General features: G+C 40.6%; 1 protein-coding gene across 1 annotated transcript; it reads right to left on the bottom strand.

Moving 5' to 3' along the window:
- Window positions 1–6,285: 6,285 nt before the first annotated feature.
- LOC308368542 (microfibril-associated glycoprotein 4-like) lies at window positions 6,286–16,453 on the bottom strand (the record flags this gene model as incomplete). The annotated part of the gene is made up of 5 exons (XM_080842737.1): window positions 16,372–16,453; window positions 15,595–15,691; window positions 15,282–15,449; window positions 14,547–14,652; window positions 6,286–6,298 (listed from the first exon to the last, which is right to left on the bottom strand). The coding sequence occupies exons 1-5, from the start codon at window positions 16,408–16,410 to the stop codon at window positions 6,286–6,288; spliced, it is 423 nt and encodes a 140-aa protein (XP_080698863.1). The 5' UTR covers window positions 16,411–16,453.
- Between the last annotated feature and the right edge of the window lie 1,665 nt (window positions 16,454–18,118).

Here is an 18,118-nt window from a genome sequence, read left to right as displayed (position 1 = left end):
ACATGCTGCTAAATGAACAAAAACTTTTCCATCAGCTCCAAAATAAAAAGAAGGTTTGACTCACAGAATCTTGACTCACAGAATGTCTTTTTAGCCTGGTGTCGCCCTCGCACATCTTCTCAAAGTTCGCACTTCCCACAGAGCTTTATGCACGATATCAGCCTCCCAAGTACATAACGATTCTCCTCCGTCTGTTTGTTATGTTCAAAAATGTTCCGCTGATATGCACTATCTACCTGTGCAATGATGTTGACCTGCCCAAATTTCAGGGAGCAATTGATATGGGTTTTTCAGCTTTCTGCCAGATGCTCCAGGCCTTTCAATCCACCCGTTGTCCGAACTGAGTCTGCATAAGTATCAATTCCAAACAGACTGCATTGGGAAACAGAACAGTGCTAGTTTTGATGTGCTAGCAGTTAGCCATGTCTTTCTGTCATATCATTCCGTCTTGAAAGTTCAAGTCACTTTCTCACCATGCTGCAGTCTGACTGGCCCAAAACGTTTAATTTCGAATTTCTCTTCCAACGAAAATGTATTAAATTGCCCTCTCAACAAATAGTCTACATTATTCATTGTAATCTGAATTAGAACATTTCCAAAATACTCAACAACTAGCGATAGCTAACTAGCAGTAACGTTACTGGCAATGGTCTGTCTGATTGATATGATCTTTGACTATGTTTTTCTTCTTCTTAGTCTCGGGGTACAGTTCTCGCGGGTTTCGCATTATCCCAGTCTATATTACCTAGAATACGTAGACTACGCAGTTTACGTTCAGGGGCAAATTTGAAATTGCCCCTAGTCTCAATGTTAACTTTGGCCTGTGTGGTTCACGCTCATTGGTTTTTCTATGGTAACGGAGGGGTAACATGGGTCTTTGCCCTCCCAGAAACCGGCAACGTTGCACAAAGCAAGCACCATATAGACATATTAACCTTCATTCATGTCTATGGCAAGCACACAGGCAGAAAAACACACAAATCAAATTACTCCATAACAAGACTATAATGCTTGTCAAGTTTAGTGGGTCAAGTTTATTCACACAAATATTTACGCTACTTTGCTTATAAAAATATGTATATATAGTTTGCCACGAAGTAGGAATTGATTGAGCCTTCTGCTCAACAGCCCCATCTGGTGGGGCATTACCAGACCAATGGCCGACTTGTTTACTTGATGGAAGCTGTTTTTTTTCTGGCTGCAGGATTAGAGTCACTACACCAGCTCACCACCAACAGGAAGTGGGAGCTGAAAGTGGACATGGAGGACTTTGAGGGCAACAGGGTTTTTGCCAGGTACTCCTCCTTCTCTGTCGGATCAGAGGAAGAGGGGTACAAGCTGACTGTCGGTGGCTTCACCAATGGAGGCACTGGTGAGTTTTTTAATTCCTCTACAATAAAATAAATGTATATTACATAAATATGTAGATAAATCGATATAGATATGTATTCTGAAAATACACATTTCATTTAATAATTTATCTAATAATTCAAGTGAAACATATTCAATGTGTACTGTATCAGACAGCTCTTCAGACTGCTTCAGAATGTTCCATTACATTGAATTGGCCATCCCAATGTTCGGAGGTCCAATATTTCTTGATCACGACTGCTGACAATGAATAATGAACGCTGCCATTGCCATTGTAATTCTGTTTCACAGCTTTTATATTATTCCACAAGTAGTCTGTTCACTCAGTGATGGAGATTATTTCCAAAAAATGACTGAGGAATATAACAATCAAGTGCCTTGTTTTATTGATTACTACCAATCATGTGCTTATGAAAGCAAGAACATGGCTTTTCTGTGCGTGTGTGAATCTTAGAAAATGATCTGCTACTTAGTCTGCATCTGTACAAGAGCATGTTTAGACCAGAGGTGATAAGATAAGAAACTGTGCTTCTTCCGACCTTGTGAAAACTGCCATCCTTGCAAGACAGGGAGCCTCGGACGTGAGAAATCCACCACGTGGTTATCCCTGCTGAAAGCTTAACTTCTGACGATATAAACCTTGTGCGATGGGTTTATCATGGCTTCACTTTTAGCCTTATGCTGGGAGGGGAGCCCAATTGCAATTGTTGTTGTTGCAGGGTTTGTCTAATACATGTACTTACAAGCAGCTCCGGAGTCTTGAACTAACTAGGGTCAATTTTCACCTTTCACTTATTTAACCTATATTTACACCTAGCACTTATTATTAACAGTTATTGTGTTGCTTCTACAACTTTAACGTTTTATTGACATTAGGGAGTATTTATCTCAGTGGAACTTACCCATCAAACAGCCAAATATTGGACATTTGAATTTGGCTTTTTGGCCAAACGTTGTTTTGCATGTGTGTATGCCTAAATTATTTATTTACCTTTAAAGGAGACTCTTTGACTAACCACAATGGGAAAAAGTTCAGCACGTTTGACAAGGACCAAGACAGACATTCTCAACATTGTGCCAACATCTATTTCGGGGGCTACTGGTATGACAAATGCCACTTATCCAACCCCAATGGCCTTTATTTGTGGGGCGCAACAAGCCACTATGCTACTGGAGTGACTTGGAATGCCTTTAAAGGATACCATTATTCACTGAGATCCATCACTATGAAGATTAGACCTGTGGCTTAGGCAGCTGTTGGAGAGTCTGTGTGTTAGAAGGGATGCATTCTGAAGAAGTGCACATATTATTTACTCTTTCTCTTCCATCTTTCTAAACTACGGCTTTATGTAGCGTAGTGGGTCAAATCAGTTCCGAGGCCCAGACAAGCTTATTAAAACTTAATCAATAAAATGAATTTAATTGGACAGGGATGCCATTTTATTCAACCAAAATACAGCTGTTTTACCTCTGCATGAGTCACTCTATTTGTGTGTTTCAAGATCTTTTAACAAGATAGTCTGTGCAGAACAATGTCTTTATATCTGGAACGGGTGTGGTGTATTGCTTGGGGTGTTAAAGCATAATACAAATCTGAAGCATAATTGTAATTTGACACAATCGTCTGTGCATAACAATGTCTTTATCTGTAATGAGTATGGTGTATTTCTTGGGGTGTTAAAGCATAATAAAAATTTGGAGCATTATTGTTGTCCTGTTTTGAAGTTTATACTTTGAAATTTGTGCCTACAAAACCCTGTCAGAGCTTAACCTTTGCAAATAAACGTGTTACTAAATCAACACAACATTAGGATGCCATTCTCTTCAGCTGTAAGTGTTAGGAGTCATTCCATCTTCATGTTTGAGAATCATCCCCCTGATGGAACCGCATGTTTTCCTGTTCTGATTGGTTGTTGCATTGTGGATTTATGCATTTGTGTTCTTTTTCAGTTTCCAGGAATATTTGGCAAGTTGTCAGTTAGGGGGACTCACAGATCAACACAATCATAAAATACAAATCACACGATATAAACAATGTAGTTAACAGACAAATAAATCCTGACACATAAGGCACACAAATAAAACAAGGTTAATATGCACAGAGCTCATGATTATCCCTTCTAAGGTAGAACTCTATACATTTTATGTTGTGTGTGAATCTATGGCAATGCAGGGGTTAACTGTATCAGGTATAGTTTTTTGTCACAGTCCGACCCAGTTCTTTCCTTTCCTGGCTCTACCGTTTGGGTCTACACTCTCCACTCCAAATTCCAGTCTTTGTCTTTGCTGTTTGCCCTGTGACACTGGACTCACCTGTTTCCTGTTTCGCCTCTTTAGGAACTCGCTTTCAACACAATTGAATTGAAGAAAATGGTTCATTACTTAAAGCTTTTTCGATCATAGCTCGATGAGGACCTCTGCTGGTGAAAGTTGAACAAGGGAAAGTGCTGTTTGGCAAAATGTTTCACCCTACGGAACCATGACAACTTGTGGAAAAATGGGCACACAATGACTCTTTTAATTTTTCCCATATTCGTTGGGATGTATTGATACGTTCAAAATTAAAAAAGATTTAATTCAAAATTCAAGTTGTAAGTTTAGGACTTCAGCACAGCTCAGTCAGCTGACCGCTCAATATATAATTGTAAACCTATTAATAATAATAACCAACAAATAATGTATGGAATCAGATCAATGCCATAAATATTTTGTATCTGTCATATAGATTTTGTATCTCTAATATAGATTTTGTATCTGTGAAACCATCTACACTTTCAAAACCTATCTACAGATACGGATTTCAAATAGGAAATGTATCTACACTTTCAAAAACTATCTTCACTTTTAAAATCAATTTACAGATACGGATTTCAAATACGAAATGTATCTACACTTTCAAAAACTATCTTCACTTTCAAAATCTATCTGCAGATACGGATTTCAGTTACAAATTACCGATACGGATACATATTTCAAATACGAATTACGGATTTCAGTTGCGAATTACAGATTCTTTTTTGGCAGTGTTTTGATGTCCTTTCTAAAGAGCCAATCAGCGCTTTTGGCAATTTTTTCTAAAGCGCCAATCATGTTATGTAATGTTATGGATATGTTAATTAAATATGCTAATTCGATATGACAAGAAAATGACATCACATAGTCCTTGCAATTAAAGTGCCCTATAGAGCTAGGTTTGTGTGCATGTGGGACATGTGTCTATAAGTAAGTGAAAGTCCGAAAATAGTGTATCTTAATTGTTAGGTTAATTGTAAGTAAAAAATAAACATTGTTCTTTGATGCTCAATTTTTTTTTAATCATTTTTATTCAACTTTGGTAGCTCTTGACTAAAAGAGAAAGGGTTGTACCTGTAAAGCATTTTTTTTTTCTGGTTCGGGAAATTCGGCCTTCTAGTTTACCAGGACCTGAATTTTCGTGTGTGAAAGAGAGAGCTGAGCAGAAATAATTTTTTCCTTTCCTTCATTTCCTTCATTCTAACTATCTCTCTGTCTTCCATTCTTTCTCTGTCCAGATTCAGTGTGTTGTAGTTCTCTTCCCGCCCTGGCTGGGGCCGTGTTCACTCCAGTATCTACTGACTCTGCAGACCTGCTCTCAAGTGGCAGCAGAATCAGGGGGGTTTACACCATCTATCCTGATGGCATTAACACTGCTGTTCAGGTTTACTGTGATATGGGCTGTCAGGACACCAAGGAGGAGGGAGGATGGACTGTGAGTTGTCTCTCAGTCGTTGTTTTCATCAGTAGATCTCTCTCTCACTCTCTCTCTTGCTCCCTCTCTCTCAAAAAACAAAAGATGAGTGAAAGCATAGGATACCCCCCCCCCCCATATCTATCTTTCTCTCTCTCACTCTCTCTCTCTCTCACTCTCTCTCTCTCTCTCTCTCTCTCTCTCTCTCTCTCTCTCTACACGCAGTTACAAAGGAGGAGTGAGGAGGAGTATGGCGCATGGGGTTGTGTTGATAACAGAGACATTATAGTGAGATTGACGGGTCAACAAACCAATCACGCCCCTAGCAAGCTGTTTGCCTTATGAGTGGTACCACCTCGTCAATCCTATCAGACGTATTTTTTAGTTACAATAACGGGGTTTTTATATTGAACAGGGTAATTTTCTCTGTAACTTTTTGAGTAAAAAAAAAAGGTCAAACAAACTACTTTTAGGTACAAATACGACCTGCTACAGAATTTAGGGCTGCCATCTTTTTTTTGAGCTTCAAAGTCTTTAGCATGAGCATAAGCGCAATCTGATTGGCTAGCGCCTTTGCTGTCAGTTATGTATTGCCCCAAGCAATGCATGCAAGGCATTGCAAAGGAACCCAACGGAGCACCAATTCAGTTCGTCAACGGATGACATCACCCCATTCATCAACCTTGACGGATCAACGCATATGGAATGAATAAGCCGAATCAGCCGTTATAGTCGAAGCGTCCCGCCAAAAGTGAACCAAGGAACAAACTCGTGAAGCACTTGATTTATATGAGACTCTTGATGTCTCCAGTGAGGTAATTTCGGCAAAACGATACAAATCTCGATACTCGCTACGTCTGAAAGTTCTTCACTTTCGCGACACATGCTTCAAAGTCCTGTTTGTAACATCTAGTTTAAAGTACCCTGGTCTGTTTATTTTGTTCATATGTTTTGGGGTTGTGATAGCCCTGTGTTAATAAATATTGAAGTTTTTGATAAGAAAGCTATTGTCTCTTGAACTGTGTGTGCTCCTGCCTACCTGCAACCACATTCTAGTAGCCTACATCCCACATCGTGAGAAGGCTGGCTCGGGCCATTCTCACAGTGTGTGTGTGTGTGTGTGTGTGTGTGTATGTGTGTGTGTGTGTGTGTGTGTGTGTGTGTGTGTGTGTGTGTGTGTGTGTGTGTGTGTGTTTGTGCACGCCTCACTAGTGTTTCACCCTGTAGAGGGCGAGAGCCGTCACACCATAGGATTGAAATGCGGAACAGTAGCTGAAAAAATAAGATAACTAAGGTTTTTGGCAAAAAATGACGTAAAAGGCAAGATTACAATCATTTCTGTTTTCATTCTTTTTCAATTAGCGTGAAGGAGGAGTAGAAGACTGTGCCAGCTGTTTCAGAATTCACAGGGAAATGCTACAACAACCCACATACAAACACACACACAAACAACTTCCCACCAACACACACACACACACAAACTCACACGTACACACACACACACACTTAAACACACACACAGGCCTGTGTTTCAGAGGGGTGGATTGGGTCTAAAATAATGCTAATGCAAGATAAAGCTATTAGTTATTGTTGTTACTGTACTGATAAAGTTTTATTTACCAGATATATTATGACACAATAAGACAAGTTTTGTGGTTGAGTGGGTGGGTGTTTGTGCGCATGTGCTAGCGAATTAATGAGTTTGTGTGTGCCTGTGTGTTTGTGCTTGCAATATATCTGAGTGTCTGTGTATGTGTCTGAGTGTCTGTGTAAGTGTGTATGTGTGTGTGTGTGTGTGTGTGTGTGTGTGTGTGTGTGTGTGTGTGTGTGTGTGTGTGTGCGCGCGTGTGTGTGTGTGTATGTGTGTGCCATCTTTACATATATTCTAAACAACTTCAATGCTGTGGGCTTTGAGTCAGACATTTAACCCTGAAAGTCTCCAGGTCGGTCACAGTCTTTGAACACGGTATGAGCAAAGCTGAGTCAAGGACTAGAAACTCTCCCTCCAACTCTACACTAGTGCTTCACCCATCTCTGGGGTGCCCCACACACTAGTGCTTCACCCATCTCTAGGGTGCCCCACACACTAGTGCTTCACCCATCTCTGGGGTCCCTCACACATTAGTGCTTCACCCATCTCTGGGTGCCCCACACACTAGTGCTTCACCCATCTCTGGGGTGCCTCACACACTAGTGCTTCACCCATCTCTGGGGTCCCTCACACACTAGTGCTTCATCCATCTCTGGGGTGCCTCACACTAGTGCTTCACCCATCTCTGGGGTGCCCCACACACTAGTGCTTCACCCATCTCAGGGGTCCCTCACACACTAGTGCTTCACCCATCTCTGGGGTGCCCCACATTAAGGCTTCACCCATCTCTGGGTTGCCTACACACTATTGCTTCACCCATCTCTGGGGTCCCTCACACACTAGTGCTTCACCCATCTCAGGGGTGCCCCACATTAGTGCCTCAACCAGGAGGTCAAGAGCCATCACCCTATCACAGTGACATGCGGAACTGTTGCTGAAAAAATAAGTGAACTTGTTCAACCGGGTTTTTGTAAGAAAGTAGAAGACTTGAAACTGTAGAAGACTTGAAACTGTGCCAGCTCCTTAGTTTTCACAGGAAAATGCTACGACCACCAACACAAACACAGACACACACACAAACACCCTCCCACCAAAAAACACACACACAAACACACACACAGACACGAACACGCACGCACACACACAAACGCACACAAACACACACACACACACACACACACACAGGCCTGTGTTTCACTGGGGTGGATAGGTTGTAAATTAATGGTAATGCAAGATGATAATGCAGCTATTAGTTATTGCTCTCACTGTTCTGGTAGAGTCTAATTTATTAGATATTCTATGACATTATCAGGTGAGTGTGTTTGTGTGTGTGTGTGTGTGTGTGTGTGTATGTGTGTTTGAGTGTGTGGATGTGTGGATGTGCTTGCGAATGTGTGAGTGTGTGTGGGTGTGTGTGTGATTGTGAATGTCTGAGTGTCTGTGTGGATCTGTGAATGTGAAAATCTATGAAAAACACATGAATGCATTGCTTGCAGACAATGATCAATGTTTGGTGATTTTATTCTAGAAGGATATAATAATTCTTATTAATTCATATTAATTCACATAATTCATATTAATTTCAGAAGTAAAGGTAGACAGATATATAACATTGCACGTAGACAGGAATACCTTAAGTGTACTGTTGAGCAGCAAAACTTGGACCTGTAATCTACACCTGTGTGTGTGTGTGTGTGTTTGTGTAAGCGTGGGTGCATGTACACTACCTTTAAAAAGTTTGGGGTCACTTAGAAATGTCCTTATTTTTCAAAGAAAAGCACAGTTTTTTTCAAAGAAGATGACATAAAATGTATCTTGAATACACTCTATACATTGTTAATGTGGCAAATGGCTATTCTAGGTGGAAATATCTGGTTTTTAATTAAATATCTACATAGGTGTATAGAGACCCATTTCCAGCAACTATCACTCCGGTGTTCTAATGGTACATTGTGTTTGCTAATGGCCTTAGAAGACTCATGGATGACTAGAAAACCCTTGAAAACCCTTGTGCAATTATGTTAGCATTGCTGAAAACTGTTTTGCTGGTGAGAGAAGCTATAAAACTGGCCTTCATTTGAGCTAGTTGAGTATCTGGAGCATCACATTTGTGGGTTCGGTTATACTCTCAAAATGGCTCGAAAAAGATAACTTTCATGTAAAACTCGCCAGTCTATTCTTGTTCTTAGAAATGAACAGTGGTGGACGAAGTACACTAACTACGTACTTAAGTGTAAAATATTACTCATGTAAAAGTGGAAGTATGCACTTTGAATTTCCACTTAAGTAGAAGTATAAAAGTATTTGCCTTCATTTATACTTAAGTATTAAAAGTACAAGTACTTGGATGAATTATGGTTCTAATGGCCTTTTATCATTTTCACATCAAGGCTTCGGCTCAATCAACTGATACAAGGTGAAAATACTAATGCCACTCTTTAAATAGTGTCTTACATTTGTCTATTAAAATGAGTATAAGCACAAAACATTGAAAGCTGTCTATTAGCATTAGATAAGACCAAGTGGTTATAAAATAACGGCACTAGAGAACAATTATTCCATTTTACATTTATTTGTAACTTAGTTGCACATTTAATTATAAAAAAATGTGGAGCTAAACAAATGCTCCTTTATTGTATCACATCTGCATGTCTGTGTTACCCTTAAACTCATGAATCCTGATTTATGTTTCAAAGTATGATAAGAACCATTACAGGAACTAGTTACACAAAATCAGAGAATGTGGTGTTATACTAGTTTGTGCTAAAGACTAGAGATATTAGTTATATTCCCTACACAACCCTAAGTACAAAAAACAGACGAAAGTCAAAACCAAACACTTGACCTTGACCTTTTTGCATAAATTGAACAAAATAACAGAGCATACCAGTCTGCTCTGAAGACTGATACGAAGTATGTAGTGATACCTTTACCGAGGGAGAGTTTGTCAAGAACTGCATGATAAAAGTTTGCAACATCCCTTGCCAGGATAAACATCGTTTCCTCCATCATTTCCCTCATTTATGTAGCGTTAAGTAGGCTAAACATGAGCATAAAACAGCCTCAAAAATGCTGCAGCGAATTCAACGTAGCTCGCGCACAATGAACGAACCAAACTGACAAAACCGAAAGGACTTCAGAGCAAATCGCGCGCTGAGCCCTGATTAGTGATTGTGCACACACTTTGACCTCTCATTATTTGATTCGCTTTGGTAAAAAGGAACGAGAGGTTTTACTAAATGTAATGGAGTAAAAAGTACGAATTTTCACTTTGAAATGTAGTGGAGTCAAAGTATAAAGTCTCACCAAATAGAAATACTTGAGTAAAGTACAGATACATCTATATGTTACTTAAGTACAGGAACGAATTACATCTACTTCGTTACTGTCCACCACTGGAAATGAAGGCTATTCCATGCGAGAAATTGCAAAGAAACTGAACTTTTCCTACAACGGTGTGTACTACTCTCTTCAGAGAACAGCAGAAACGGGCTCTAACCAGAGTAGAAAGAGAAGTGGGAGGCCCCAGTGCACAACTCAGCAAGAAGACAAGTTTATTAGAGTGTCTAGTTTAAGAAATATACACCTCCCAGGTCCTCAACTGGCAGCTATTTAAATGGTACCCGCAAAACGCCAGTGTCACCTTCTACAGTGAAGAGGCGACTCTGGGATGCTGGCCGTATAGGCAGAGTGGCAAAGAAAAAGCTATATCTGAGACTGGCCAATAAAAAGAAAAGATTAATATGGGCAAAAGAACACAGACATTGGACAGAGGAAGATTGGAAAAAAGTGTTCTGGACGAATTTAAAGTTTGAGGTGTTTGAGTCGTACAGAAAAACATTTGTGAGACGCAGAACAGGTGAAAAGATGCTGGAAGAGTGCCTGACGCCATCTGTCAAGCATGGTGGAGGTAATGTGATGGTCTGGGGCTGCTTTGGTGCTGGTAAAGTGAGGTATTTGTACAAGGTAAAAGGGATTTTAAATAGGGAAGGCTATCACTCATTTTGCAACGCCATGCCATACCCTGTGGACAGTGCTTAATTGGAAACAATTTCCTCATACAACAGGACAATGACCCAAAGCGCACCTCCAAATTATGCAAAACTTTATAGGGAAGAAGCAGGCAGCTCGTATGCTGTCTGTAATGGAGTGGCCAGCGCAGTCACCAGATCTCAACCACATTGAGCTGTTGTGGGAGCAGCTTGGCTGTATGATGCGCAAGAAGTGCCCATCAAGCCAATCCAACTTGTGGGAGGTGCTTCAGGAAGCGTGGAGTGAAATTTCTACAGATTACCTCAACAGATTAACAGCTGGAATGCCAAAGGTCTCCAATGCTGTAATTGCTGCAAATGGACCCTTTTTTGACGAAAGCAAAGTTTGAAGAACAAAATTTATATTTCAAATAAAAATCATTATTTCCAACCTTGTCAATGTCTTGACTATATTTTTTATTCATTTTGCAGCTCATTTGATAAATACAAGTGTGAGTTTTCATGGAAAGCATGAAATTGTCCCGGTGATCCTATCGAGTATTTCTGGCCTCTCAGATCGTGGGTTTCATTCATCATTACAAACAATGATGGTAAGACTAAGAAAAGATTTAGATTTTATATTATTCACATTAAAATGGTCGGTTTAATTAGTCTTTGCCTTCCTTCCCTCCCTCCCTCCCTCCCTCCTTTCTAACTATATCTCTGCCTTCCATTCTTTCTCTGTCTAGATTCAGTGTGTTGTAGTTCTTCTCCTGCCCTGGCTGGGACAGTGTTCCCTCCAGTATCCAACTGACTGTGCAGACCTGCTCTCAAGTGGCAGCAGAGTCAGTGGGGTTTACACCATCTTTCCTGATGGCGAGCGCTGCTGTTCAGCTTAACTGTGATATGGTTATGTGTCAGTATGTATTTGTCTGTTAACTGTATGTGTTTATTTATTTATTTTCTGGTAAGCTATTACAACTTTGGTAGCATTCTCCTGTAAATATTGAATTAGCTGGCACAGTTTCAAGTCTTCTACTCTTCCTTCCCACAAATTGAAGATTACAGAAATGTTTGGCATCTTGCCAACTACGTCACAGCTTACAAAAGCCTGGTTGTGGGAATGTTAGATTCTGGTGTATTTCTCATGTACAGATCTCTTGTGTAGGTATCTCCATCTTTACCCGGCGCTCCCAAGAGAACATGTAGGCCCTGAATTCCAGTAAGGTTAAGAGGTCACCATAACGTATACGAAGGCATATGGTGTCCATTGGAGACAGCTCCTCTATGTCTGCTTGGGCCTCTCTCTCGGTGTGTGCGCTGTGTGGCATGCGCTCTGGCGCCTTGTTATCAGACTCATGCTCCGGCTCATGGGCATTGATGAGCTCATGACACTGTTTACATGGTCACATACAGTGGCGGTTTTAGACCCGGGGCGGCACTTTTTCAGGTCACGTGAGGGGCGGCACGACCAAGTAAATAAATCAATAATAATCTGGACCTCGAAGCGGTTTTCTATTATCTATCATCTCACTGTGTGGGGAATTGGAAATTGGCGCTCCCTGCGGCTGCAGGCGCTCCTGCTTGCGCCCCTGCTTGCTAAGAAGGTGCCATATGTGTGAAAACGTGGAAGGGGAGGGAGCGCGGGGGAAAAGTTAACCTGTGGGACTCCCAACTGGAACAGACAAGTGGGGGGACGGGGGGATCCACTGTAGGCTATAGAGCAATACTCTAATACAATTAGTGGGCGCATGTCACTCACACCTCGACTTTCTTGCAAAAAACAGACCTAAAAATTACAGACCTATAATTCCAGCACGTTTTTTGTTTTTCTGAATTGTGTGAAATGGCTTATACAAATAGGTAATACTGAACGATTATGTGTCACCAAGGGCAAGGTGAATTGGTTTAGTCTTAACTTCTGTACGAGTGAAAGTTTTGGGCGATGGAGAATGTGTTGATTGTCGAGTGCAAAATAATCACAGAGAGGGATAGGAAAAGGCAAAAATCCGTCAGGTGCCCAATTTCGGAAAGGGGGTCTCGCCCGGGGCGTATTTCCATGTAGAACCGCCACAGGTCACATATATGTGTGTGTGTTATGCATTCTTTTTGGTTTACGTAACTCTACTGGTAAAATTAGGGTGCGCCCTAGACTCAGGTTGATCAGAACATAATCAGAGCAACGGAGGAACATCGCTCCCGAGGAAGATCCACCACAAGCAGCTGCGTGTGCTCGGAGACACTTAGAATCCTGCTCAACGATAAGACACTTAGGCTCAGAAATGTACCTAGTGTATTTTGTGCCTCTTGTAATAAATATCTCTGGCTCTGATCCCACTGCTTCAAGCTGCATTGATTGAAGACTTCAACCTACCACCACCTAGACCACCTTTTATAATTAAGTGTAGTAGCCTAGATAGAGAAAGAATCTTACAGGACGGAGAGTTGCTAGACCTCAACTCAGCTTTACTCACACAGTGTTCAGTGACTGTGACCGACCTGGAGACTTTCAGTGTTAAATGTCTGAGTGAAACCCCAAACCACCAGCCCATGGCACACACACACACTGAATCAAACACACAAAAACTAACTTGCAAGCACACACAATAAAATATGTAGTAGGAATTTATCAGTAGAGTAACATCAATAACTAATAGCCTCATCATCTTGCGTTACCATTCATTTAGACCCTATCCACCCGAGTGAAACACAGGTCTGTTTGCAGTGATATTGGTGCGGTGTGTGTTGTGTCTGAGGAGATGATTGTCTAATATGTTGGTTGCTATCCTGTTGTTCTGTGAGTTTGTGTGTCTGTGTGGGTGTAGGTGTGAGACTGAGAGCGTGTGTGTACGTCTGAGAGTGTGTGGGTGGGTGGTTGAAGCATTTTACTTTGAATACTGAAGGAGCTGGCACATTTGTAAGTCTTCTTCTTTTCCTTCCCGCAAATTGAAGATTGAATAAATGTTTGTCATCCTGCCAACTAAGTCACAAAAACCTGGTTGAACAAGTTCACTTTTTTAAGCTACATAGATGGGGGGATGGCAGGGATGCCAGTGTGGGCATGAAGTTCATGAGTGTGAAGCGGTGAGCAGACAGTGGGGATGACTGCTGTCACTGAATTAATTATATTTACTTGGCCCTACAAAGGTAAACACACTTGACTAGTAACTTAGCTTTAACAACCAGAAATAATCACCAATTACACAGGCAGCTTTACCACTGCACTGCACATAGACCATCAAGGGAGAGACAGATCAGCAGATCAGCAAGATTCTCAAACATGAGAGAAAAGGCATCCTAATGTCTGGTTGATTTAGTTACACATTTATTTTTAAAGGTTAAGATCTGATAGTGTTTTGTAGGCACAATATTCAAGTATAAACTCCAGGACAACAATTATGCTTCAGATTTGTATTTTTATTATTTTTATTGAAACCCTGAGAAATACAACACACCCGTTCCAGATATAAAGACATTGTTCTACACAGACGATCGTGTTAAAAGATCTTGAAACACAAATAGAGTGACTCATGCAGAGGCAAAACAGCTGCATTTCAGTTGAATAAAATGGCATCCCCGTCCAATTAAGTGTATTATATTGATTACGTTTTAATAAGCTTGTCTGGGCGTTGGAACTGATATGACCCACTACGCTACATAAACCCGTAGTTTAGAAAGATGGAAGAGAGAGAGAGAGAGTTAATAATATGGGCACTTCTTCAGAATGCATCCCTTCTAACACACAGACTCTTCAACAGCTGCCTAAGCCACAGGTCTAATCTTCATAGTGATGGATTTCAGTGAATATGAATGTCCTTTGAAGGAATTCCAACTCACACAACGATTAGCAAAGCATGGGCCCCGGAAGTAAAGGCTGTTGGGATTGGAATGTTGGCAACGGCGATACCAGTAGCCCCCGAAAGAGTGGATGGCGGCACAATTATTACCCCAGCTGTCTTGGTCCTTGTCAAACGTGCTGAACTTTTGCCCATTGTGGTAAACCAAAGAGTCTCCTTCAAAGGTCAAAAAATACATATGTCATACACACATGCAAAACAACATTTGTCCGAATATTCATATCCAAATATCTAATTTGTGGCCGTTTGATGGGTAAGTTCCCCTGAGAAAAATTGTCTTTTATGTCAATGGAAGTTTAAAGTTGCAGGCATAACAAAGCAACGCATTACATGGCTTGGTGTCTTCAAATTACAAATAATTATTGTTACAGACTGAGTGAACAGACTACTTGTAGAATAATATGAAAAATGTGAATCAGAAGCGCATTATTCATTTTCAGCAGTCATAATTAAGAAATATTGGAAGCCCGGACATTGGGATGGCCAATTCAATTTAATGGAACATTCTGAAGCATTCTGAAGAGCCGTCTGAAACATATTAAATATGTTTCAATTGAATTAATAGATAAATGATACAATGAAATGTGTATTTTCAGATACACATCTATATCTGTCTACATATTTATATAATATAATGTACATTAATTTCATTGTAGAGGAATTACAATTTTACATTTCAATATTTTAGCTAAATACAGCACCATATCACATCCAGAGGCTATCATTATGAGCATGAAATACTGTTTAACACACCCCATCTTTAAGTTCTCATTTCCCCAACTCACCAGCGCCTCCGTTGGTGAAGCCCCCAACAGTCAGATTGTACCCCTCTACCTCAGATCCGACAGAGAAGGAGGAGTACTGAGCGTAGACTTTCCCCCCCTCCCAGTCCTCCATGTCCACTCTCAGCTCGTACTTGTTGTTGGTGGTGAGCTGGTGAAGTGACTCTAATCCTGCAGCCAGAAAAAAATAATCAGATTCAATGAAGTAAACGAGTCGGCCATTGGTCTGGTTGAGTGGGTTGATACCCAGTAAATCACTTTCAAACTTCTCCCTAAGGGAATATCTGAAATGCCTTATTCATCCATTGCACCTTACCCAGCCAGTACTCGTTAGAGACGTTCCCAAACCCGTCCTTGTACTGGTTCCAGGGCCTGAGGAAGTTCACTGTACCATCCACTCTCCTCTGAAACACCTGCATACATATGAAACATCAGACAGAAGACTATATGTGTTTCTAACAACAGCTAAAAATGTGTCCAATATATATTTTGTATAAAAAAACATACATTACTGTGTCAGAACTTGCATTAAACATTCTGAGAACTGAGTAATTATATAATAAAAACACAGTGTTATAAAACATTCTGTGCTTGCTGGAAATCCCTCTGTTTATGTCTTATAGCACTTCCAATGAACCAACATTTGTCCAATTTTTCAATATTTTGATTGAGTCACTGATGTATCTGGCCATTATGGGTGGCCCTGTGGGACTTGGTGCTTATTTTCACATGAAACTTTGGCAAGTCATGGTTGAATTATTTACAAATGTATGTACAGCATGTATGTATGTATGTATGTATGTATGTATGTATATATGTATTTGTGTGTGTGTGTGTGTGTGTGTGTGTGTGTGTGTGTGTGTGTGTGTGTGTGTGTGTGTGTGTGTGTGTGTGTGTGTGTGTGTGTGTGTGTGTGTGTGTGTGTGTGTGTGTGTGTGTGTGTGTGTGTGTGTGTGTGTGTGTGTGTATGTATGTGTGTGTGTGTGTGTGTGTGTGTGTGTATGAGTATGAGAGAGGGAGAGAGAGATAATGAAAGACAAAGAGATAGATTAACCAATTAAAACAACAAATGACTGAGACTGAGACAACTCACAGTCCATCCTCCCTCCTCCTTGGTGTCCTGACAGCCCATATCACAGTAAACCTGAACAGCAGAGCTAATGCCATCAGGATAGATGGTGTAAACCCCACTGACTCTTCTGCCACTTGAGAGCAGGTCTGCACAGTCAGTAGGATACTGAAGGGAACACTGCCCCAGCCAGGGCAGGAGGAGAACTACAACACACTGAATCTGGACAGTGAAAGAATGGAAGACAGAATGATAGTTAGAAAGGAGGAAGGGAGGGAAGGAAGGAAGGCCAATTAATGAATTGACCATTAATATGTAATAATATTAAATTGAAATCGTTTTATATGTTGACTTACCATCATTTATTTTAAATGAAGAATGAAATCCACACTCTGAGAGGCCAGAAATACTCGAGAAGATCACCGGAGTTCTAGAATCATCAGATCAAGAATTACTCACAAACACTGTTCTGTTCTGCTCTCTCGTTCACACACACACACACACACACACACACACACACACACACAAAGACGCAGGTCTAGGGTACAGGTCCAAGTTAGGCTGCTCCATAGTACACTATAGGTATTCTAGAGTCTGTACAATGTTGTCAATCTGTCTGCCTTTACTTTTGAAAGTAATTTGAATTATGTGCAGATAAGATAATAAGAATGAAAAAAAAATCACCAAACAGTAAACACTGTCTTCAAGCGATGCATTCATGTGTTTTTCATACATTTTGACGTTCATAGTCACATTCACGTTTGTGTTTGTCTTTTTAAGTCTTAATCACGATTCCATCAAATCAGTATCATATCATCCCATACATTTACAAGATAAACTTAACAGCTTTCATATCTAAGGTTAAAAATAATTGAACGGTGCAATGGAGCCATAGACCAAACACCTTTTACAGTCAAAACACGTCAAAAGACACGTACCGTTCAAGTGAAGTTGCTCTCAAAACTTGATGCAGATGACTGCTAGATCCTGCAAAGTCACTGCAGCATATACTGATACATCAGGTCACACGTCCCTTCTTATATTATCTGGGTTTTAAAACCGTTAAGTGGCCGCTCTTTCCCGCACTCACCCATTACAGTAAATGTTCAGTCAGTAGCGTAATTGCAAGAAAACAAAGTATCATATTTCTCAAGTTTTTCCGTGTCAAGTAATGAAACAAACAATGACTGATTTAGTGATGGATAAACAGAGCAGATAATTATCATCATTATCTGACCTTGCCTCTGTCCTCATGGCAGGTTTCTGTGTCGGGTCAGGTTTCGGTGTGACAGGCTGTGTGCTGGTATGCTGTAGTTTCCTCATATTTGATACGGCATCTGTACCGTGGGATCACTTCACATTAACAGGCATTCAAGCAGAATAAGTACCTTCTTCGAGTCTCCATGCAAATTAATACGTCAATCATAGAAGAAGTCCATCCCTCCTTTTGTAATTTGGGTTCGAGAACCGGTAGGGTGACATCTCTCTCCTACACTCACCCAGTACATGTACAACAGCAATGTGATGCGATTTTTATTCAAAAGGATGCCAGAGGGATTTGTATTGTTTTCAAGGTGAAAAAGGAGTAAAGTAAATGTCAGCAGCAAGTAAATGTTGAGTTCTGTATCATGGCAGCATATATACATATAAAATCCACTGAATTCAATGCATCTCTCACAAAAGAACCAGTCAAATCTCACACACAATGTTTGAGAGTTAATAGGCTTGCAGGGGGTGTCACCTAAAGGTGAATAACTGTTTGGATTACTGT

Source organism: Sprattus sprattus (genome assembly GCF_963457725.1).
Source record: "Sprattus sprattus genome assembly, chromosome: 1".
Taxonomy (NCBI): Eukaryota; Metazoa; Chordata; class Actinopteri; order Clupeiformes; family Clupeidae; genus Sprattus; species Sprattus sprattus.
This window is presented reverse-complemented; position numbering and strand designations above follow the sequence as displayed.